At 38.3% G+C, this 24102-nt stretch overlaps 1 protein-coding gene across 7 annotated transcripts in view; it reads right to left on the bottom strand.

The window, feature by feature from the left end:
• Window positions 1-24102, bottom strand: part of DPF3 (double PHD fingers 3) — a 160319-nt gene that overhangs the window by 43961 nt on the left and 92256 nt on the right. For 2 of the 7 annotated variants that reach the window (XM_032188884.1, XM_032188888.1), the window contains exons 4-8: window positions 19502-19629; window positions 15112-15207; window positions 14010-14048; window positions 10304-10382; window positions 9944-9985 (exon numbers count right to left, since the gene is read on the bottom strand). In XM_032188884.1, the coding sequence (XP_032044775.1) occupies window positions 9944-9985; window positions 10304-10382; window positions 14010-14048; window positions 15112-15207; window positions 19502-19629 (384 nt within the window). The remainder of the gene's footprint in view (window positions 1-9943; window positions 9986-10303; window positions 10383-14009; window positions 14049-15111; window positions 15208-19501; window positions 19630-24102) is intronic. The other 5 variants (XM_032188886.1, XM_032188890.1, XM_032188889.1 and 2 more) reach the window with 3 other exon arrangements.

Raw genomic sequence — 24102 nt, 5'->3', positions numbered from 1 at the left:
TCACTCAACTGTGATACCTAAAACGTATCTTGCAATATATATAGATTCCGTTCCCCAGACACCTGAGTCTGGGAATGTCATTAAGCTCTATAAACAAAAAATCTTAAAAAGACCCACTGCAATTATTCATTTCCAGCTAAGTAAAACTTCCATTATTTCACTTTTCTGCTATTGCTCACAAAAAGCTAACTGGTGGTCCACGTTGTGGAACAGAAGAGAGAAAATTGTAAATCAAAGCCTAGTATGGTAACAGATTTCATTCTCTGTCTCTTCTAACTGATTTGTAAACTCCCTCAAGGAAAATACTTTGCCTTATTATAAACGTGTAAAACAACCTCATGATATGAATAAAATGTCTGATCTGGAAGATTACATACTTTTATCCCAGTTTTCACCATTCTGCAAGATGATGATCATACAGTTACTGTAACAGAGCAGATTTTTTTTTTTTTTCCAAATGTAATGTGTCCTTAGCACAGAGTCTTAAGTCTTTAAATTCCCTTGATTTAGAAGTGAAAATTCCTGCAGGAGACAGGGGAGAAGTAGGAAGGATTAAAACACTCAGATGTATACGCTCACCCATTCTTTGAAGCATCTGCCTTTGTTACCTATGTAAACCTAACTGTGCTGCCTGATATTTTGAAGAACTGTTCTTGGATGCACACTCTCCTCAGAAGTTCAGTTTGGTCTCCCTTCTTCTGGTACCAACCATGGATTCTTCACTGCATTCTGGACTGGGAAACTACCTACTGCTCATCTGTGGTCTTACAAAGCACAGGACAAGCCATGGAACAGATATTGACAAGGACCAAAAAGAAAAAATAAAAAAAATATATATATATTATAATAAATATATATAAATATTATTATATAATATTCATAAATATATATTATAATAAATATATATAAATTATATATATATATATAAATATATATATATGTGAATATATATATATTCACAGTTAAGTGAATAAGTACAACTTTTGAATACTGGAAAAAGTGTAACTCGGAAGTAATCATCAAACTAGAGAAAACTACACAATGTTCACTGTTAAAATGATTTTGGAAGGATAAGTCCCTCTAATTAAGCAACTGTAATGTCATTTTTTTAGAATGGTGAGAGAGATTAACATTCCTAGCAGATGACTGGAGCATCACACTAAGTGTCCTAGCCTATCCACCTTATCGTGTTTTTGAAAATGGAAGTTAAAAAATTTTACTTTTGCTAAGAATTACTGGTATTCTCCAAAACTTCTATCTGCTTAATTTATTTTCAGAGCACTATCAGATGATCAGTGCTGTACTGACAGTGGAGGAGGCACCTGGAGTTAGCAGCTACACAATATATACTATCTGACTCTATCTTGCTCTTATACAGCTTGATCCTGCATTACTGCTAATGTAGGTGCAAAATCAGATAAGCTCTAAATCCCAGTCCCATTTACCTCTTGTTTTGTCTGTTTTAAATTTCAAAACAAAATTATGTCTAAAAATTCTAACACACTACATTTCATTTAGGTCTACCTGAAAACAAATACACAATTCTAGCTCTACAGGTATTACCTTATAAAAGCACAGCATCCTTGAATAAAGGTCTCATACAGCTTTCTCCCTCAATGTACAAAAGGAAACTTGCATTCCCTGCAGAAATACCCAAGGTTGCGGCCTTGTCTCCACTCCCTACAGGATCCTGCAGGGATTTTAGCTGCAGAGTTTGGGATGGCATAGGAAATCAGATCAGGTGGGTTTGCAGACTTTTCCTTCTCCAGAAAAAAAAAAAAAAAAAAAAAATCCAATAGGAAAAAAAAAAAAAAAAAAAAAAAAAAACAGCAAGTATCAATATAAGCTAAGGCAGTAGTAATTCTGTAGCTGGGCACTTTCCACTGGCAAAGCTCTTTGAGATAACCTTCAAGGGTGGCAGCAAGCTGAGACATTCCTCACTACAAATGAATTTAGAGGACTTTATACCCAGAGCTGAGGCAAAGAAGTTATGTTTACAGAGTTCTAGCAGATCCTCTGTAGGACCAAAGATTTGTAGCTTCCAGCAGCCTTTTTTCTGGGTGTCCAGACATTTCCTCCATTCAATGTTCTGACATGGAAAAAAGTCTAAAGCAAAACCATGAGTTGAACTGCTAGGATTTCCTATTCCCCAAGCAGATCAGACTTTTATAGGGGAAAAAGGGTATCATGATATTACTCAGGCAAAAGAACCGCTGACTTCAGTGACAATTTCCTAGGATAAAAGCTAAGTCAGAACTTCATGGTTTCTCCAACAGACTGGAATCTTCCCAAATTCACCCTAACTTCTTATTTTCCAGATAGAGCACATTTTATTAATCTACCATATTACTGTGCTAAGAAGGAGTTTCTATAAAAGGGTGATCATTAATAAATGCTTAGCTCTTATATAACTCTTCCTACTGCAAGACTGGCTTTTCAAACATTAATTAATCTTCCTCCACATTCCTGAGTGGGAAATACTACCTTCATTTCACTTCTGAAAAAAGAGAACCACAAAGGGGTTAAGTGGCTTGCCCACACAGTGATCTTTCATCATTACCAGGATTAGAATTCATGAGTTCCAGTACCAGACCAGTGCTCACACCACATCTTTCTCATTCTTGGAGCTGACAAAAGCATAATGGGAACTGGTTCCCCCAGTCAGAAATGTATGCTGGTGGTTATGTTCTAACACTACACAGCTCATACATAGCAAGTGAGAGTGTGCCTTCCATAAACTTTGCTGGGTGGCCTTGCCTTTCTTTCAGTGGCTTTGGCTGTTCTATCTTTAATTTTCCATGCTGGGTAGGCTCATCATCCTTGCATGTGTTAGATTTCATCCTGAATCTCAACACTGGAAAGTTGACAATCTTTAATTAGGTAGCCAAACCCAATGAAAACAGCAGGAGTTTGTAGAACATAACCTCCTCCATTTCTGCATTCAAAGGACATATTTTGCTACAACCTGATGCGAATGCCATCTTAGAAACAAGCTGGGTAATTAAAAGCTAACATGGCAGTGCAGATCAAACAGCACAGATGAGGAAGATTTTATTAGGCCACCAGACGCTCTCCTATGATGAGCCTACATCCCTTCCAGTTTGAAGACTGAAGTGAAGACGTTACACAACTATGTTATGGGGAAAAACCACAATTTGCAGACAGCTTAATCACAAGCATTGAGCACTTCATAAAAGAGAGCTCTGTTCTAAGTTATGGCCTGTAACAGCCTGTAACTCTTTGGATAAGCAAATTTTCTCTCTGTTTACGTTTCTCTATGAGTAAAATTAATATAAAATACTTCTCCTCCTTTCAAAGAAGGTTTGAAATCTATGACTTAAAAGACTTCCTCATCAAATATTTAATAGCAGTGCTGCTGTCATTTTCAAATTGTTACACATTTGGTCCTTGGCAGGCTGTGAGGTATATTCCAGCCAGCTCTCCACATACATTTTACACAATCTGTCACCAGTATGACACAGAAGGAAACAATCCGTGTTTTCAGTGGCAACCGGAAATTGGGGGAGGATATATGCTTTTTTCTTTTTTCCCTTGCTGAGTCTTGCCCCCTCATTGTTGTTGCTTTTCTCCTTTGCCTCCTGTTCTTTCTCCTCAATGGGGCTGTGTCAAAAACAAAGCTTAAGTTAACTGATGGCAGGCAGTCATTCCTCAAAGTTATCTTCCTGTCCTCCCATTCACTCCAATACAAAAAAAAAATAAAATAAAAACATGCCTTATTTTGCATTGGTTTGGTAATATAACCTCCACTGTTACAGTTATGTCCACTCTCTGGTACAGAGAGATCTCAAACATTAACACAGTGTATCTTGACCTCCACAGATGGAAAGGCATTACGCTTGTCCCTCTTTGATCAGTACTGTCATGTTATACACCTCTTTTATCAGAGCAGTTATTTATTAACCCATTTCTTATGGGATTTTCTGTAGGTAGTAAATAGTCTTTGTTTCATTGCCCCCAGAGGGACAAGTCCCAGAATCTATCTTTTGCATTAAGATCACAGGAAGGTTGAACTCCAAAGCAAACCACACACAGGTCAACAATGCACATATATCCAACAATATGTACATCCACATTTCAATAAATAAATTGCTAGCAGGAGCAAAGCAGAAAACAGATACCTTGTAGGATTAGAATCACAATTCTATTCCCCTCTTAACCATATGACCCACTCCACAGCTGTGTTATTCAATATTAAAAAAAAAAAAAAAAAAAAAAAAAGTGTTTTTGCCTCTCTTATGTTGGCTTTTCTACCAGTAATATAGTCAATGAATGGCAAGTACAGCAGCTATGGTGGGAGAGATGTTTGTTGGGTTCATCTGAACAATCATCTTATTCTAGATCTTACTGCTTATTACCTACTTAGAGATTCACTAGAAAGGATAATACCAGGAGATGATTTAGGGCTTATGCTGCTAATAGTTTAAAGGGAAGCTGAAGACATGATGGAGATTTATAAGAAGCAAGTAAAAACATAATGCTATAATCAAAGTATTTTAAAATAAGCTTGCCAGCGTGGTATTTAACCAAAGGTCTAAGAAGCAGCAGTAACAATGTTAGATTCATTCATATCTGTGAGAATTATGATAACAGATTAAGTCTTGGAGAACTGGTAAAAATCAGCCTACATCATGACTTATCTTGCAAGCCTTTGGTACTCCAGCAAACCTTACAGAGAACAAATGAGTCGTTTCTTAAAATGAGTATGGCAGGATCAGGTCATACTCAGAGGAGAGGAGAAAGAAGGCAGGTGAAGTTATTAAGCTAATTACTTGACCAATCACTTTGTGAACATATACAGGAATATAGTTCCTAAAGAATAGGCCACAAGGAGTTATAGTTAGCAAGTCATGCTAGAACAACATACATGTAAATTAACCGTTTAGTGTTTAGTTTTGTTTTTTTTTTTAAGGAACTCAAAAGAGAGAGATCCTCAATTCCCATTGAAGCTCAGTGGAATCTGTTCATCTTAAATCACTTAAACTATCCGAAGTTTCCAGCCTTTTGTTGGCAGAACCTGTGATACATTTACTGCAGAAAGGGAAAGGAGAAGAAAAAATTAACCTTAAAATACTGAAATTTCAATACCGTGCTGGATGATGAACTCACAGAGAAATCCAATTGTTTCAAGCTCTAATGATTTGAACGTAGGATGTTCTGATTAATTATTATTAGTTCAAAGTCAAATTCAAAGTGTTCAATAAGGCACCAAGCCTTATACAATCTGGAAGGCACAAACAGATAGGCTGGGATATTTACAGAAAACAGTTTAAGAGGTTACCTCCAGCTGAAATCAGTGAGAACTGGGAGCCTAACCTTTTGAAAACTTCACATGGCACTTTTCTGCATCTTCAAGCACCTGAGAGTGTATTTGGGGCTCAACATTTGCCTCTATTTGTACAAGTAACTTGAAGGGTGGAATTGAGAATAAAAGAATCAGACATGAAGAGAACTGATTGGATAAAATATTGGAATACTAATAAAAATATACCATACAAGTTTCATCAATCAAAGAATGTTTTTTCAAACAGCAGCATAATTAGTAAATATTAAGATGACATCTTGTGTAGATCAATAAAACATGGTATAACAGGGGAGGACAGTATAACGAGGAAACTAAGGATGACAGATATTCAGCCTGAGTAGAAGCAGGTTGAACAGAGAAGGAACAAGAAGTTACAGAAAAGGGTCTATTAAATATGAACTCGCATGTCAGACACAGGTGAAAACCCTGTTGCCACTGGAAAGGAGTGTCTTGCATTGAAAAAGGGTTTATTAGGCAACCTATTAGATCAGCCACCTTTCACAGATATATAACAGATCAAGTTGCATACATCCAATTTATATAGGTAAGTATAAATTACATATAAATGTAACAGCCATTTGCCTTTCTTCGGAATTGTTTCTATCTTCAGAACAGCATCTTCTACTTAGTGCTGGCCACTGTTATTCAAAGAAGAATCTCTGAGGATTTTTCAGAGAAAAGAAACAAGCTTCTTAAAAAACTCTGAAGAAAACAGAGCTGAAAAAAGCCACGGTAACTGTTTTCAGACATAGAGAGAAGACATTGTTATCCACTAAGAACAGAGCAAGGACTTCTGTTCTTAGACTGAAGCAGAGGAAAATCACTATAAGTAACTGGAAAAACCTGAAAATAAAGTTTTTGACAAAAGAACCAGCTTCTACAAAAGACTGTAGGATCAGTGTCTCTGGGTACATTTAAGGTTGCATTAGTCACTGATCCAGCAGAGATCATAAGAAGGTTTTGGTCGATTCTCATTTTTGGACAAGGAATGGATCTAAATACATATCTCAGTCTCAGAGGGACCATGAATAAAGGATACAATGCAAACATAAGTTGTTATGCTAACATTGCAGTTTATACAGGAATAAAACTAAAAGGAGGTAAGGACATATTGGTTAAAGGAAAAGAGAGAGAGAAAGAAGCAACTCATTTAGAGATGGTCAAGGAAAATCTCCCATAGATGAAGGAACAGAAAACAAAGGTAGAAGTAGGTAAGTGTGTAGGGAACTATCAGTGGGAACATGAATAAAAGTAGATACATGTAAATAAGAATGCTCATGAGTGACGTTAATAACTCCTGGAGATTCAGGACGAACTAACAAGTCTGGCTGAAGGAAGTAGACATCCAGAGTCATGAACCTCTGCCGCTACAACTGATTGCAACTTTTAAAACAGAATATATTTCTAGATAAAACTTCACATAAGCTCCCCCTGCTTCCCCAGAATGAATAAATAATAATAATAATAACAATAATAATAAAGTAAGTATAAAAATAGCAAAATGATTTTCTAAGACTGCAGACTAGCAGGATAGTTGTTCCTCAGCTGATCATTTGACAACCACATGACATCACCACACAACATCAATTCTTGTTACATACATAGGCATTCATACATTCATTCACTCTGTTCCTTCTTTACAAACCACATGCCAAGTTCATCTTGAACAGTATATTCAGCTTCTCTGGAGTAACATCAGAGGCCGTGCTAGCCAGGTACTCAGGCTACATTTGGGGTCTGCTCTGTTAGAGCAGCTGACCATCCCACTGTGATACCATTTCCTGTCTATACTCACCTTACACCAGGTTTCCCTGCCACTTTTTATATCGAGGCTTTTTTCCCAATGGAGCTCAAGGCACAACACTGTCCAGAACAACTGAGTAAAAATCTAGCTAACCCATTTCCATTTGCCAATTTAATGAAATAAAGCATTTCATGATTTTATTAGCAATTTTATTAATGCTTTGAATGGCCAAATATTTCATTCTGAACTCCTGATACAGTATATACTCAAAAAAACAACTGAAGTATGTTAGAATATTTAATTCTACAAAACAGGCAAACAACCAAACAGAGATTTCGTGCTTTCCTAACACCATATGACACAAAATTTGAAAGCTTTGAAAACATCCCTGAGTATAGAGGTTCCATATTTCCAGCCAGCTTTAATACTGGGATGAACTTTAATATTGGTGCATAGCTGAATGCTTCTTCCACCAAAGGCAAGCCTTTTCAGAAATAACGTTGCTATTTTACAACACAAGGGGCACTGTCAGCTGGATACAACTCTTGCATCATCTTACTGACACACAGGCTAGGTATTTCACATAACCTTCTTACTCCTGATGAAGTCTGGTGATATACTAATTTCCTACAAATATGAACGCACAACTGTGAAAAAAGGGCATTCTTCACCACAAGTCATTTTTGTGGTCATACACTTAAATACCAAAATTAGTTTTAGATATGCTTATGTATTCTGCTTTGTGGTCACATTCCAAATTCAAATATCAGAACACATGCAGAAAAAGCAACCTGGAAGTAAATTAAAGAATATACAGAAAAAGTAAAGTGTCCACCTGCTAAAGTAATTATTCATACCAATAATGTAATTGTAGGAATCATGTTCTCCAAACCATGGAACAGATTCACTATTTTTGACCTGCACATGGCCATGTAAAACTAAACTATCTGCCCAAAACACCTCTACCTGGAGTACTGCAAACCAATATCTAACCTACCGTGATCAGATTGATATTTATTTATAAAATTATTTAGCAAATCATTTCAAATTAAAAAAAAATCATTAAAGAAATCCTTTACTGGTGTACTGATCACCCAAGCAGGAAAAAGGTCTCAGAACGGACAAGCTAATTATTCACTATGAATTGTATGCAATATTTCTACAGAAAGTTAACATTGGCATAGTATTATTTCAGGAGGATGGCACTGCAACTGGGACAGTTCTTCTGCTCCACAGTCAGGTAAGACTTCTGCTATCACATAACCCTCTTCTCAGCTATCTACAATGGAAAAGGAGGAGTTACTGTGTAAAGTCTGGATTCCAAAACTCCTTATGACTCACCCTCTGACTATATGTTTCTTAAAAATGAAGGGTATCAGCCAAATGAAATAGGAAAGTTTATACTTCCAAAACCAAAGAGGAAATTTATGCTCCAAAATGTAAGCCAAGGCAAAATTCCATCAGTACAACAATGTACCAGAACATAGACTTCAGCTCAGATTTCTGCCGCCTTCTTTGGTATCTTAGATGTTTTATCTACTCTGTTCAAATCACTACTATGCATGTTGTGAGTTCTCTGTAAGATCCAAAAGCAGAGCAAGATCAGACGATAAAGAGTCATTATGTTCAAAATGCGTACATCATTGGCAAGTGTCCTTGGATTTAGAAAGATGTTCCAAAAAAGTGATTAAGATAATTATGCATATACTAGCAGAGAAAAACTGTGTCTTTCTACAAGATATACAGTGGCTCCTAGATAAGTCTTAGAAGACATATTTTAGTTCTTCCAGAATGAAACGACAGCTATATAACTATAGTAGAAGTCTCCCAACTCTTCAGATACTAAAGAGCTCTTCATCCTTGATTATATGTTCAGAGACTCCCATTCATCTGCAAGTCTCCCTATATCTACTCATTTCCAGCAGACCTTATAATATTCACATTGCTGAAGTAATATACCAAACATGTCATATTGTGCTATGCACAATCATCTGGTCTTGCTATAAAAGAATATGATTTAATCATATGGAATATAATTTTCATTTACCACACATGCACCGTATTTCTTCACATTTTTAAAAATTAGCAGAAAATACCCAGAGATTGACATAGTAATGGTTGGTCTTTTAAGGTCATAGAATCATTAAGGTTAAGGTTGGAAAAGATCTTCAAGATCATCTGGTCCAACCCTCCTCCCCCTACCACCAATACTACCCACTAAATACTTACTGTGTCAGTAACATGGTAAAATAGTTAAACAGTGGAGAAAGGGGAGTTCTAACTTTCTCAAAACCACCAAACATTTTTGGGTCACAGAACTGAAAACTTCCTGTTATTCTCCTATTTCTATTATTTTTTGTTAGGTTATTGTCTTGTACTATAGAAGGCACTCTAATAATACTCTTTGCTGCACAAACACACTGCAGTAGGCCTTAAGATAGGAAGTCTCAAAAGCATGTAGGTAAAGATGAGTGTCCCTCATGGAAATGACATAGCGAAGCAAAAAAATGAATATAAAAAGAAGAAATGCACCAAGTAGTAGACCTTAAAAAATACAGTGTGTAACAAATATTGTACTCCTTCTTCATACTAGGACTCTGATATCTTTTTTCAGTTTGGGCAATGCTTTACTTCACCTGCAGTCCCACTGAAAGATGTCAGACAGTATTGTCATACTCAAGGGAAATATGTATCAAAACAGAGCATTCCAGTTGTGTTTGTTTCTTAGGAGGGCTCATCTCCTGATGATGCCACAAGAGTCCTTTCTGAATAAGGGATGAGAATAAGACCTTCAAAATTTAGCCCAGTGAGATTTTAAAGGACTGAAGGAAAGAGAATCACCAAATATATGAAGAGATACAACAAGGGTGAAGTACCTTTGTCGGAGATTTTTGAGTTATGCTTTTGTTTGTAACTATCTGAAACAGAGAAAGAAATAGAGGGTGAATCTTACATGGGGGAAAGGATGACAAAAGGCCAAGAAGCCAGAAAAAGAGGAGAAGGAGAAAGAATGTAAGAGATGACTTGTTATAGCGCAAAGGGAGGTGGAGTCTTGCCGAGGACTTAATTATATTTCCTTCATGCAAAAACACCAAGAGCAGCAGCAGCAGCAGGTTGCAAACATGCAAGTCAGAGAGCAGCAGAATACTTTGCTGGAAAAGAAAAGATGAACCCTGAGTGCACCGAGCTGGTAGGACCAGGCTGGAAGCAAAGTCATTTGTCTGGGTGCTACTTACTGTCACAGACATAGGGTTTGTCATGATCATCCTGGGAGGCAGCATCATTCCGTCTCCTGCCACCTCCAGATCCCCGAGCCTGCAAGGACAAGAAGAATGTTAACATTATTCCATTGCCCCTCGGGTCTCCTTGTGCCCCTCACCCTCCTATGAAAAATGTGCAACATAAACTAAATAAATCCTCAGCTTCCACATAGGTTTATCAAGGGTAGGCTTGACCCTTCAACTCCTAAGATATGCACTATGCAAATGGACCTCGTAATGCAGCAGAGATCCCCTCCACAGATAACCCAAACTGTTCATCCATAGCAGTATGCTACTGCCAGCACATATTCAGTCAAGTATCATCAAACTTTCATTTCTGAAGATGTCCAAATACCTGTCATACTGAATATGAATGAAAAAATAGATGAACAGGTGGTAAGGGATAAATATAACCTTTAAACCAGCCAGAAAGCAGTTAACAAACAAAGCAGAGGTAAAATGACTACCGTATTTTCAGAGGTGATGGTGGGCTGTTTTGTTTTGTTTTCTAGCTGGAAAGCAATGTTTCAAGGGCCTTCTGACTGGGACAAAGATACCATGGTTCACTACAACATGGAGCTTAGGTCAGTTAGTGGAAAAGATTAGGTAGAATGGCTACCTGCAATAGTGGAGAACTGGAATTACCCAGAAAGGTCTCTGCAGTTTTGTGTTCCTAAAACACAGCAGGTTGGCAGCCCTGGAAAACCTCTGTTCACAGCACACTGCTCTGTCTGAGCTTGAGAGGTAAGAGTGGAGACTTGGTTCTGACCCTTCTCAGGCCAGACAACAACAAGGGGGCAGTTCATATCTATCCAACGGCAGCAGTTTTGATGTGGAACTGGAAACTGAGCCTAGGCCTTCAATTCTTTAATGATAGTTAATGTACAGTCTGCAGATGACAATAATTTTAGACTTGATCTTCATATGAGGAAAATGATCTGGAGGTGGATAGCTACATAGCCCTTTAGTAATTCTGCCAGCTAATCTATTTCCCACCTAAAAGCAACAAAATTGTTTCTGCTGCACCTCTTATTAAACTGTTGGTGTCTCTCACCCTAGGCAAGGCCACCTGACTCAAATCTTTCAAGCATTTGCATGTGAAAATAAGAAAGGAACAGAGCTTTATCAAGCAAAGCTGGAGAAGATGTAGAAATTCTGAGAATATCAGTGCCTCAGATACTAAGCAGTCATATAATCTCTGTCCCTCATCTGTGGATTTTGGACTGAACTAGAAATATTTGAGCTGCATTCCACTGGACATCTAAAGAGAAGGAATAAGGAACAGTTTTACACTCGCCTACCACAGTCTGTCAAAACAGGGATTTACAAAAACATCATGTATTATTTCCTCGGGATTGCTCAGGTCTAACTCTTAACACAGTCCTGAAGGAGAGACATGGATTTGCAGCTCTCTGGATGGTGTAAATACTATTAGGTATGACAAGTACAGCTTTGCCTTCTGCCAAGACCTCTGTGCAAATCAGTACACACGTGCAAAGTGAGATTTGTAAGGGTGAACTGAAAAGCAGTTTCACCCTGGAAAAGGACCCATCAACAATTGTTTGTTGGAAGCTACTTCACTGACCATATCACACAAAAATCAGCTTATTAGTCTACAATATTTTTATTTCTGACTGCCAGCTCTATAAACCCCCTCTGAGCTATGAAATCAATCCCAGGCTAGTTCCTTTCTTCCATCACCACTACAAAATGTGCTGCAAGCTGAATTTAGGTCTGTGGCAGCTCCTGTACAACCCTCAGCTCATCACAGTTTTCACAGAGACAAGTGATTGGCCCTTAATAAATATTTCTGCTGGTACCTGGATTAGAATCCCATTTCTTTGTCCTACCAGGCTGCATTGGCGCTTCAGGGCTGTGAAAAAGCTGTAAAGTTTGTGGGTTTTTTTGTCACTAGTCAGTAGGTTTGTCTGTTTATACACTGAAAACAGGTCTGTTGAGTAAGAAGGTACTATTTTTACATTGACACCTCTCAGAAGAGGATGGCAATTTAAAGTCTGCTGCTCCGAGTTTCACTAGTCTTGCAGGCAGCTGTTTCCCTTCAAACAGTTCTCTACAGAAAGGCAAGGGTACAGCATTCATGTCATGACCACATGTCAGATACATTTTTTCATGCACTGAACACACCGGGAAATTTTTCAAGTCAGTGACTTTCACTGGGAGCTGGGCTCCTAAACACCTCCAGTGCCTTTGAAAATGTCCTATGGGATATTCAGCTGAGGAACACACACTTGTACGGGTGCAGCTGCATTCCTCTCACACCACCTAACAAACTCTCTCTCCTAGCTCCTACCACATTTTCCCTGTCCAGCAAAGATACTAAAAACCTTCTGTAAATCCATCTCTTCATCTTTCAGTGTCCTTTCTAATGCTCCCATGGTTTCAGGTCTAGCTTTGAGAGGGTAGCTAACTTAGCAGCTGCACCAAAGGCTCTCAACTGAGTGCCACGTGCTTGCTGTCGGTTCTCCAGTCTGTTGCACTCAGTCATCCATGACTGTCTTCATTCTCCTGACAGGATGCAGCAAAGACTATGACACTTGACATGTGAGGCCTGGGAGCTATGGCACAGCAGCCTTGAAGCAGTCCTGAAGCAGCCAGAGAGAGTAGCCAGAGGGACAGATGGAGAAGTTGAGGATTAAAAATAAAATTATGCTGTAGGAAAAGGAAGAGGCATGTGCAATTTGGAATGTCCAGAGCAGTAGTTCTGTTGCATTCATTCTACATCAATGCCTCCAGCCCTTACTCCTTCTCTGAATCCCCAAAGGCCACACTCTGCAGGATCTAGTTTCCTATGGACATCCTTTCCCCACTTTTGTTCTCTAAAAACACCCTGACAACCTCCTTCCCAGAAACGGAGTGCTGCTTAGGTTTCATATCCCCTAATTTGAAATCCTCAGTTGTGATTCCCTACACTGAGTCAGGCTAACATTATAAAAGGGTTGCTTGAAAAGCTGCAAAACACTCATAACCAGATGCAATTCAGGCTTCAGCTCAGGCTTACCAGTTTTCAACAGCTAGGGTATCTGGCCCTAATTTTGAAATCCTAATTTATACCACATTTTACTTTGGTTATTGATGCCATTAAATAAAAATGAAAATTGCTCAAAGTATTTGGCACTCTTCAAACTTCTCTTTTTTTTTTTTTCTTTTTTCTTTTTTCTTTTTCTTTTTTTTTTTTTTTTTTGTACTGAATGAAGCCAGGGCACTAGCAGAGTGGGAGTTAGTTAGCAACAAAAAAGGCTGTTCCTGTTCTTAATAGGGGGCCAGTTCTAGGGCAGAAAATAAGTAGTAAATTTACACTTTAAAATGAATGGGACATCTACTACCCTCCAACTCCTCTCCCTACAGTAGCAGAGAAAAAAAATGAAACAGTTTCCTGAGCAGGGGAGAACAACATTGCACATAACAGTAACTTCAGAACTTTGTGTAGGCCTGGGATATCTGCATACTGCTAACTCCCTTCTCCCAGGTAGTATATTTCTTCTACCTGTTCAGTCTCCCTCACTTACCCTAACCAGCATGCGCAACTTAAGTGAGGGCAGCTTATAAGAAAAGAGTTGTTAGCCTGGAATATTAGTTGATAGCTACAGTCAAGCTTGTGTGCACATATCGACTCTAACTCCTGGTTTTGGTTACTGGTTCATACAAATTTTCTGAAACTTACATTTTTCTGGAAAATTTTTTTCCAGGTGGGGGTCTTTGGCTAAGAAAGAAAGAAAGAAAGAAACTGGTTCAGGTGATTTTGAGAATAAGGAAGGTGAAATATATACTTATCCAGTTATTAAAGTGCTTTGATCTTATATTAAAGGACTTACGCTCCAAAATAAAGAGGAGCAGAAAACTGAAACAATACAACAACAGAAGAAACCAAAAGAGAGGGTTTGATGCATAAGTACATTGTAGGTATTCAATGTGGTTTCATGTCTCTCTCTTATTCAAAAGCTATTATATCCTGCTCATTTGGCCTAAAATGTGGCCCTTCTTGCTTGACTCCTATAAACACATCAAAAGGTACTTCTAGAGCTCCTGTGCCCCTGCAGCATCCACTGGAACCAAGGAGAGATGAAAATGCTTGAAACTTCTGAGAACTGTGTTCCCTTTTATTTAGATGCCTAGCTTAAGGGGCCACAATTGAAAATATTGATTCCAAGTATTAAAATGTTGATTTAATTACTTAACTGGCACCCTACTGAAATTGTGAAAAGACATCTTAGGTAAGAGAAGGGACACGGACTCCCCTAAAGATAAAATATTGCCCATTTTAAGCAAATGGATTATTTGCCATTGGGTTCAAGAAGGCCAAAATATCAGCCACAAAGTGCTACCTTAGAGAAAGCTGCAAGACATAATAACACAGTTCAAGTTACTCTTACTAACACCTTTTTTTTTTTTTTTTTGGATCTTGTGACTGAATATATTGCTTTTTTTTTTTTTGTAATTAGTAAATGCTGTTTTATAGTAAGAGCATTGCAATAGCAGGATGTCACCATAATTGTTACAGTTCACATTAAAATTATAAATACAGCACTATAATAAATGCACCCCAACTTTTTACTCTCAAAGAAGTCTTTTTACTTGATAATTTGCAAAAATAAAGTAAAATATATTTAAAAATCTTTGATGGTATGACTGAAAATTATCTACATGGTTATCATTCTCATATATCCACGGATATACACTTTGCATATATAATACATGTGAAAAATACACACTAGAAAGCAGAGGTTTGCTCCCTTCCTTTCTATTCCAGTACATTCTCAACATACCCGTCCTCTAGGCCTGTTCTTTCGTTTTGGAATATCTTCTTCCAAATCCTCTTCCTCATTTACTTCATCTGCATTTTCATCGTTTTCTAAAACCCTCTGTGGTTGAACAATAAACAGGAATGGTTAGAAGAAAAGAAGATGACACATACAAACAACTGCTGCTTTTTACCACAGAGACTGTACATTATTAAATTACAGTTGATTAATGATATAATGCCAAATCAGATCCCAGAACCCCTATTTCTTTCTGCTAAAGAAAAATTTGCTTTCCCTTCCACCCTCAGTTCTCCAAGGAGTTCTTATTAAAAAATACCACTGATATCAGTCAACCAAGGAAAAAAGGTTCCTAGGAAATAATAGTGGCATTGCTGAGCATTGATGCCCCAAGACAGCACAAGTAGTATCCTCATGCAGGCCCTTTCTGAGGAATGGTTTGCATGACTTTTTTTGGTTTTTGTTTCTTGCAACTTAAATTGTTTTGTTTTCCTCTAATGTTGAGCATGCACTTTAAGAAGGTAGAAGTCAGTACTTGTTCTCTCCTTGGCAGCTTAGAATTTTATCTGTTTTGCAAAAAGAGAGAAAATTCCTCTATATATTCCATCATCTGTAGTGCAACTAGAAAGTCACATCTTTCAGGGCTTACACCATAGGCACAACTCTGTAATCTGGAAGCAAGGGTCTTGCTGCATGAGAAGGCTGAGGAAGTATAGGTCTTGTTGAAGTTAATAGGAATAATAGCTTCTTCAGTTAATTATTTAATAGGAATAATAATGAAAACAATAACAATAATTCATCATCTCACATAACTGTCAGGGAATTTCAACCCTTTTCCTTTAATCTTCTGAAATGTAACCTCTAGAGAACAAACCCAGGCCAGACACCCTGAAAACATGCACAAATCGGACATAGCACAGACAAAGGCAAGACAGACCATCACAACACTAATGTGGAAAGATGTCTTGCTGAAATTCTCTCAACCTTTGGCATCCCTGTGGCAAACAAAGAAAAGGGCCCCAGCCACTCCTGCCATTCATGATATGGATGCCATTTCATAAGGGGCTACTCTGGAACCACTGACTTATCTTTGCCACGACACCATCCAGTTAAACCACAACAACATTTAGCCAGGATGCAGATTCAAAAGTGTGACTTTAAACTGATGGGGAGGTGTTGTTTGTTTGTTTGTTTGTTTTTTAATCTTTCACTGTGTTTGTCACTTCCCAATAATTTCTAGTTAACAGATATTAGAGAGCCAGCAGAAGGAGAACAGGAGCAAATCACAGAGGCTTTGTCTCCTTTCTACATACCTCAAGTACTGAACTCTGCCTTTGTGGAAACAAGAGAGACTTGACTTAAAGAAAAAGCCTGCACTTGGAAGAACAGCCATAAAAGTTTATTCTTATTTTATCAGCCATGTTTTTAAGACTAATATTGGACAGTGTCCTTTTTAAAAAGAATAAGTAGTTCTTTGAACCTGGTAGAAAATCTTCAATTGATAAAAAACAAAAGGAGCAAAAGCCAGATGAAGAACTCTTCATTTGAAGAATGAAGAATTCTTCATCTGGCTTTTTCTCCTTTTATTTTTAAATCTCAGGAGGCTATTAATGAGATTAGACCATCATGAAATCTAATTTCACATAATACTGGACTTCTAAATACTAGAGTGTGGAAGAGTTAAGCAAGTTCCAGTTCTACATACAAAAAATGTTTTTTCAAAATTAAGGTATTTACATACATCGATCAACTAGGTCTTAGAAAACTGGAGCACTCTGGAAATGTTGTACATGAGGAGACAAGTGCTATGTAAGAGAATCTGCAAGCTTACTGATATGAATTTAAATTTTCATGGTGCTTGATGTCCTAAATCATCTCAAAAAAAAAAAAAAAAAAAAAAAGGGAAAAAAGGCCACCACCATATTGCATGTGGAATAGGAAGGAACTAGTTTATACTAATAATGTTACACAAGAGCAGTTAAGAAAAATATCACAAACCACTTTCTTCATTTTAAATTCCAGCATTAATTTGAGACATGGAGAATAAGTAACCATGTGTGAATTTGATGACACTGCCAGTATAATGGCTTTAATTCTCAGTAGAAAGGGCATAGCCTTTCTGATGCATGGTCAAAAGGCTATTCTGTCTTCTCCAGCAAATGATGGAGACACACATTCAATACTAATTTATAGCAGGGCAAGATCCTCAACTCTGTTCAATACCAGCTGTAGAGCAGACCCCAGTGACTGCATCTATTTAGCAGGGGCAACCCTTACCGTTTTAGCAAAGTAACTGTTATTTTCCTATTCTGTCTTTCTAAAAGAGTTTCCCAGCCCAACGTACTTCAGCACAGCTAAGCACCAAGTCTTCTACTAACAGATACTGTGAGTTTGAGGGTGGTATGTGACTGGGACTGAGGTGGGAATTACAACTGTGTCTATCCCACCTGCTCATGTTACCACCACTGAACCTGGGTCCTTTCAAGTTATGGCATAGAAGAGCATGCAAAGTAACAAAAGAGATATCTGTATTCTCTGTTTGTGATATGGATGAAGGACCCTGATCATTATTTTGATCTGTTACAGTCTAGCTGTCAAGTGATGAAATACACACCGAAAGCTGGCCACTAGTAAAGGCTCCAGGAATCATTGTACAGACTGAATCCAGCTAAGCTGTGCTTGCATAAGAAACAACAGCAAGACATGCCTTTTGTGTCTGTTCTGATGAAACTAGTATATGGGTGACAGGTCACAGCTTGGGCAGTTTAGCGAAAAACTCATGGTATGTTGTGGTATCCCCTCTCTGCTCTTTAATGCCCAGACTTGTGCTAGTTCTACCATCTCTGAAGTCTCTTTCCTCGGACTGATGTTGGGGATAATTTGGGAGCTCATTTCACAAAATAACATCCAAAGGCACCTGTTGATCTCATAATGGTGCTGCACTGCGACTTCTTGTGACTTTGAAAGTAGATATGAACAGGGCTTTAGGGCTCTCACCTTATTAGAGCCAGATACACCACTGAGAAAGGAAACACATATGGCACCTTGTGCAGAACTCTTCCCCACTCAGTGAACATGGGACACTTCTCTGATGATGCTCTTTTACCTGTGTTACTGGGAACAGGAGACCTAATTTGCTGCCCTTACATATGTGAAATTTCAGTGGAGCAGGACTGATCTCCAGGTAATATAGATTTGAAGCCCCATGCTCTTCTGTTTCATTTGGCATGGGGTTGGCCACTCAAAATTTTACTAATTTCAGGTATAGATGCCACATCTTAAACTAAATGGTCCTAAACTAAAGATGGTCTTAAACTACAAGAGGATAGATTTAGACTAGACATTAGAAGAAAATTCTTCACTGTAAGGGCAGTGAAGCACTGGAACAGATTGCCAGGAGAAGGTGTGAATGCTCCATCCCTGGAGGTGTTCAAGGCCAGGCTGGATGGGGCCTTGGCCAACCAGATTTAGTCAGTGGCATCCCTATCTATGGCAGGGGGAGTGGAGTTAAATGATCTTTAAGATCCCTTCCAACCCAAGCCATTCTATGATTCTATGATCTTGTATTTCAGCCAAAATAACCAAGTTTGATGCATTGCCAATGGTTCTTCCTAAAAATCACTAACAGAGAATCAAATAACACAATGGTGTTTTACCATCACCAAAGATTTGCTGCTGTTCCCAAGGGAGAGGCCTGTTTTCCCATCAATTTAAGATGTCTTTATAAAGTGAGATGCCCTTATATAAGAAACATTTATATTAGCTGACTTCATTCTGTGACAGACCCACAAATGTGTTTCTACTTTTAACAGTTTTAAAGGATGAAGTGGAATTTTGGAAAAAGTAACTTTCAAACCATAATGCATGCAAAGAGGCAATAGTTCTCGTACCTGCATCACTAATGATAACTGAGATAATTAACATTAGCATATTTTAAATTATTTATTTTGTTTGCATACTTCCTGAAGACTTGTCAGTATAAGCAAAAACAGACACAGCAACAACATATTTTTCTTTATAGTCAGCAGCTGTGAATACAACTTCAAACCCATGTCCAAGCTCATTCTAAATCTGAGGCAATAAAACTTGGTTTATGGTTGTGACCCATCTCTGCTTGGCTGTTCCATGTGTTACTGTCTCATACTGCTGAAAATCCCAACACACGAGCCACGCAGAACACAGCCAAGTGACCGAGATTCTTATGACAGGAGAAGTGTGTGAGATCCCAAGTTCATTTTGAGCATCACAGTATAGCACAATGGTTTGATAACATTTTGACAGTAGAATGACACAACTATCAAGAGATGACCTATTCTGTCACAGGACAAAAATTGCTAGGCTTAGAGACAAATTGTAAAATTCAGCACTGCTGTCAGGGCACAGGGATCTCCTTTACCTGGATTTCTTGTATAGTGTCTTCCTCTTTAGTGTCCGTTTTTTTCTCTATTCCCTCTCCACGTAGCAAGGCTTCCAGAGTTGTACTTTCTGATGTGAACCCATCTTTTTTCAGAGGCAGATCAACTTCTGAAAAACAAAACACACTGACTGCATGTATCTCCCCCCGGGCAGCTAACAGGCAGAAGGACAGAGCTGGCAAGCAGAAGACTGACAGTCCTTCAAGCTTGTTTCTATCTTGAAGGAGAATTCTTCAAGTTCTTTTTTTAATCTCTATGGATCCCCTTATAGGATTCAATTCTATTTTGCTGAAAATTTGCTATCTTTTCAATTACTGCTTGCTTACAGGAAAATAAGGCTGTGAACATTGTATCAAGAGGAAATAAAAGGGGGAAAAATATTTTTCCTTTATGTAAACTCCTTATGCTTCAAATAAAAAACAAAACCAAGGCTTTCGTAGACACTGAAATAACAAATATGAAGATCTGATCTTTTGAAGTTGCGAAGTAGTTTAGTGCAATTTAGCATCTGGCACAGTTTATATAGAACAGCTACAAGCAGCACTTCCCTACAGCAGGGCATGTTCTGCATGTGGTGAAGTGGAAACCTAGTATGTGGGGCCAATGCTGAGAATTAAAATTTAAAAAAAAAAAATGACAAACAAACAAAAAAGGATGTGCCTTGAATTTTCATTGAATATCAGCTCCCATTTTTGACTAGATATGATACCTAGGCTGATTTAAATGGGACAACACAAATGAAGAACCATCAGCCAACACAGTTACAAGTGCAGAATGTAGCCCATAGAACAGGATGAACCTCAGCCACTGCAGTAAGAACCCAAGTGTGGCTCGGGGGGAGGCTTGGGGCATGGGACTTTAACTGGCAAAGAGGGTTTATGAGGAAGCCTGATGCAACTTGCCATGCAGGTGAAGGAACAGAGCATACTTCCCCTTTGGAGTTCTGTCACTGGATTATGAGACGGTAGAGTAGGCATGCAAATACAACATGTTAATTTTAGCAAGATGTTAAAATACACCCAGGAAAGAATTACATTTTCCTTGTAGATCTTGGCTTCTATCCTACTTGTGTAGGTGTTCATTCAGAGCAATTCTATGGTAGGGAGACATCCTGAATGTCTCTGCTGACAAGGCCAAGGTGTGGATTTCTCAAGTACTCCCTCCCTTCTAAAATGAATTCCTTCCTCTTGGCCAATAGATTTATAAAGTAATAATGCACAGGATCAATGCTTACAAATCAGCATCTGGTGTGCTGATTTCACAGCTCTGTCCACTTTTCATCTTTTAGAACTGTCTTGTGTTCCCCAGTCTGCTTGAAGCTCCCTGCTTTTCTATCACCTTGAGTTGTAAACTCTGCAGGGCAGAAATTCTTGTGTTTATAAAGCCTCAAATCACTCCTGCAATCCAAATAATGAATGAACACTTCCACCTGGGACAGTAAAGTGTAATCTGTTTCCTGGGGGCAATTGTGTCCCAGGAATATGTTTGCTCTATATGTGAAAACCTCTAAGCCAGCAAATGATTCAGGGTCCCTGATCAGTGCTTCCACAACATGCTTGCTCAAGTCTTCTAAGTGAGAGAACACTGCTCAGCCAATAACCACATAAAATCCAGCAAAATTCCAGCAAAAGCTATTCTATTCATGGAGGGAGAGGCCGAGTAAACCCAAACCACTGGGATTTTCAAAGGAAACTCCCAGGACAGCCAACACAATGGGAAGGGGTCAACAGTGAATTGACCCCTTCTCATTGCAAGGAGGTCTGTGCAATCAGGCCTCCATTTTTAGCATCAAGCTCTGCACACCTTCCCCCCTTATGCCACTTTCTCCACTTTTTCCCCTTTCTGAGCTATAAAAAAACTGACAGAGAAGTCAACAGAGAATTCCCTGTATGAACACCTAGTACCTCCCTCCGGATGCTAAATCCAGACATTTCAATAGAAAGAAAGCGTTTTAGACTCGATTTATGTGCAAGTCACAACATTTGAATCTAAAGTCACTAAGGGACCTCTAAAATCATCTCTAGCTGTGTGTTCGCCCTTGTTTCAAAGTCCTGTGCTTAGGTGCAAAAGGGCATTTGTTTTGCATTGTGAACCTTGCAGGACTGTAAAATCCAACAGGTCATTATACATTCAGCAAGAGAAGAAGCTTCAAGCAAGCTGAAGGGCATCAGTAACAAACATTGCTTCACTGTGACAAGCTATGCCTGCCTCTGATATACTCAGCAAACAAATGCATTTGTAAAGGGAATGAGCAAGGAAGGGAGGGGATAAGTAAAACATATATGAAAGGAAAACTAGTTCCTGTTTCTTCCAGAGATACTGAAAATTAAGTCAGGGGAAAAGGTAGGCTTAAAGATAGCTGCCCTTTTTTGACCTTAAAAAAGCACAGTTGTTCTGTGTGGTGCTGCCACCACCCACCAGCAACACTCCAGGAGGCTTTTCATGCGAAACTCTCAGAGCATTTTTTAATTATTAAATTTAACATCCCACTGACAAGGCAGTATAAGGTAATACTTTTATTCCCAGTTTACTGTTGAGGAGATTGAATAACCAAGAATTAAATTAGAAGGGAGGAAAACTGGGGAAAAGAAACTCAGGGCAGTTGCCTCCCATCTGCCCACTAAGCTAACAACTATTCAACCGCTTTATTTCCTTCTCTGCTGGTAGATTCTTGAGGCCATTTTCATTCTTAAGCAGCTCTACAAAGAGGGAAATGGCACTCTCTCCTCCCTATCTTATCTGAAATGTAAACTTTACAGCATATAAACCTACAAAGGTCCATAGACAACACCTTTGTAATGAATTCAGTCCCTGTAATGAATTCAATCTTTCTTGGAAGATGGCTGGTCTATAAAAGGATACAGTAAGGAAGTGTGGAAATTTTATTTCCAAAACACTTTTTGAATCCTCAGAGATAAAAACCTCCAAAAATCTAAAGGATGGTTCAGTTTGCCTAGAGAAATGGTTAAACGCTATCTAATAGGTCAGTCCTGAGGGATAAACACAGTATCACTTCCAGTTATCCTAAATCTGGGTCCTTTGGAAATACACAGAATAGCCCATCCCTTTCTGAATTTTGATACACTTTCATTCTCAATGTCCTCCTACTAGAGTGAGTTCAACAGTTGAACTATGGCTTGAAATAAGGAGTGTTTCGCTTTATTTATTGCTTGCTTAGCAGATTTATTTATCTTCTTGCTGTTAGATAGGGAAAATAGAAGTTCCTGACCGAACTTCTTTTCACATTTCTTTTTATTCCTCTCCTTTTGAAGATAAACAGTCACAATCTTTTCCATCTCTCTGCTGTGAGAGCTTTTCCATATGGCTTTGTCATGTTAGACCTCTCTGAACTTCCTCTCATTCTTCAATAATCTCCCCAGGATGGACCAATACTGCACCTGATATGTTCAGATGAAGCCACAGCCCCCATTTAAACAAATGTATTACAATATTCTTTATATTACCCACAGTATTATCCCTCGGGCAGCATCCAGGGTCTTAACAGTCTCCACAGCTGCATGCTAGGCAGGATTACGAACCTTGTAACAAGGACAAAAACTTCCAGCAGGCAATACTTTCAACACACAGGTAACAAATTAAACTGTCTCTCCCACTGCCCATTCCCAAAGGACATTGAGACGCACCCCAAAGAGGCCAGCACAGACCTCTCTGGCCACGACTGCTCAAGATAACTTTGGACTATGTGCAGACCTTTGTACTTTACAACGTACTCCCTCTCTCTCCATTTTTTTCATTACTATATTGCACAACACTGGACTGAACACCAAACCTTGATGCACCAGCTGCTAGCCTTTCTCTATAAAATTCTTTGTTTCATTTTTCCTTTGCTTCATATTTTATTCTAGAAGTCTTGATCTGCAACAATTCTTTGTTCCTCTTTGGAGAAGACCAAAGGTCTTCAGAAAGTCTAAGTAAATTGTCAACCTCCTTATCTATTAATTCTTTACATGTCATTTAAAGAATTTTAAGAGAGTGGTGAGACATGATTTTCCTTTTGGAGGGCGGGGGAAGTCAGTCAGAACCTCCTATATCATCATTTCTGAGGTGCTTTACTGCTTATACCTAATTACTGTTTCAATCAATTTCTCAAATGTTCACGTAGAATTTATGGCTCTTTAAATTCTTGAATCACATCCAAATCCTTTTTAAATATAAGTAATAACATTTGCTACCCACAAATTGTTCTAAATTCTTTCTATTGTAACTCCTAGTTTGTACCACAAGCTCTTCTTCAGACATTGCAATTTCAGAGAACATAATCTTTATTACAAGTAATAACTACTAGTAAAAGCAATATAACTAAAAGCTCTCTCTTTTATACATAACAATTTAAAGACAGCTTGTAGGTAAATTTCCTTTTGATTAGTATTGCAAATGCAATAGCACCTGGTTAGTGAAGGAGATGCAGGAAATAGCACAGACCGAAAGCCACAACCATACAAAATAGGAGAGTCAAATCACCAAAAATCATCAATGAAAAAGAAGACGTTATTTTAGAGTCCTTCCTGTTTTAATAAACCAAGCTATTATTGGTGTCTCAGCCAAATGTTGTGCATATAGT

This window comes from Aythya fuligula, chromosome 5 (genome assembly GCF_009819795.1).
Source record: "Aythya fuligula isolate bAytFul2 chromosome 5, bAytFul2.pri, whole genome shotgun sequence".
Taxonomy (NCBI): domain Eukaryota; kingdom Metazoa; phylum Chordata; class Aves; order Anseriformes; family Anatidae; genus Aythya; species Aythya fuligula.
Note: the sequence above shows the minus strand (reverse complement) of the source record. Positions and strands in the feature narration are given on the sequence as shown.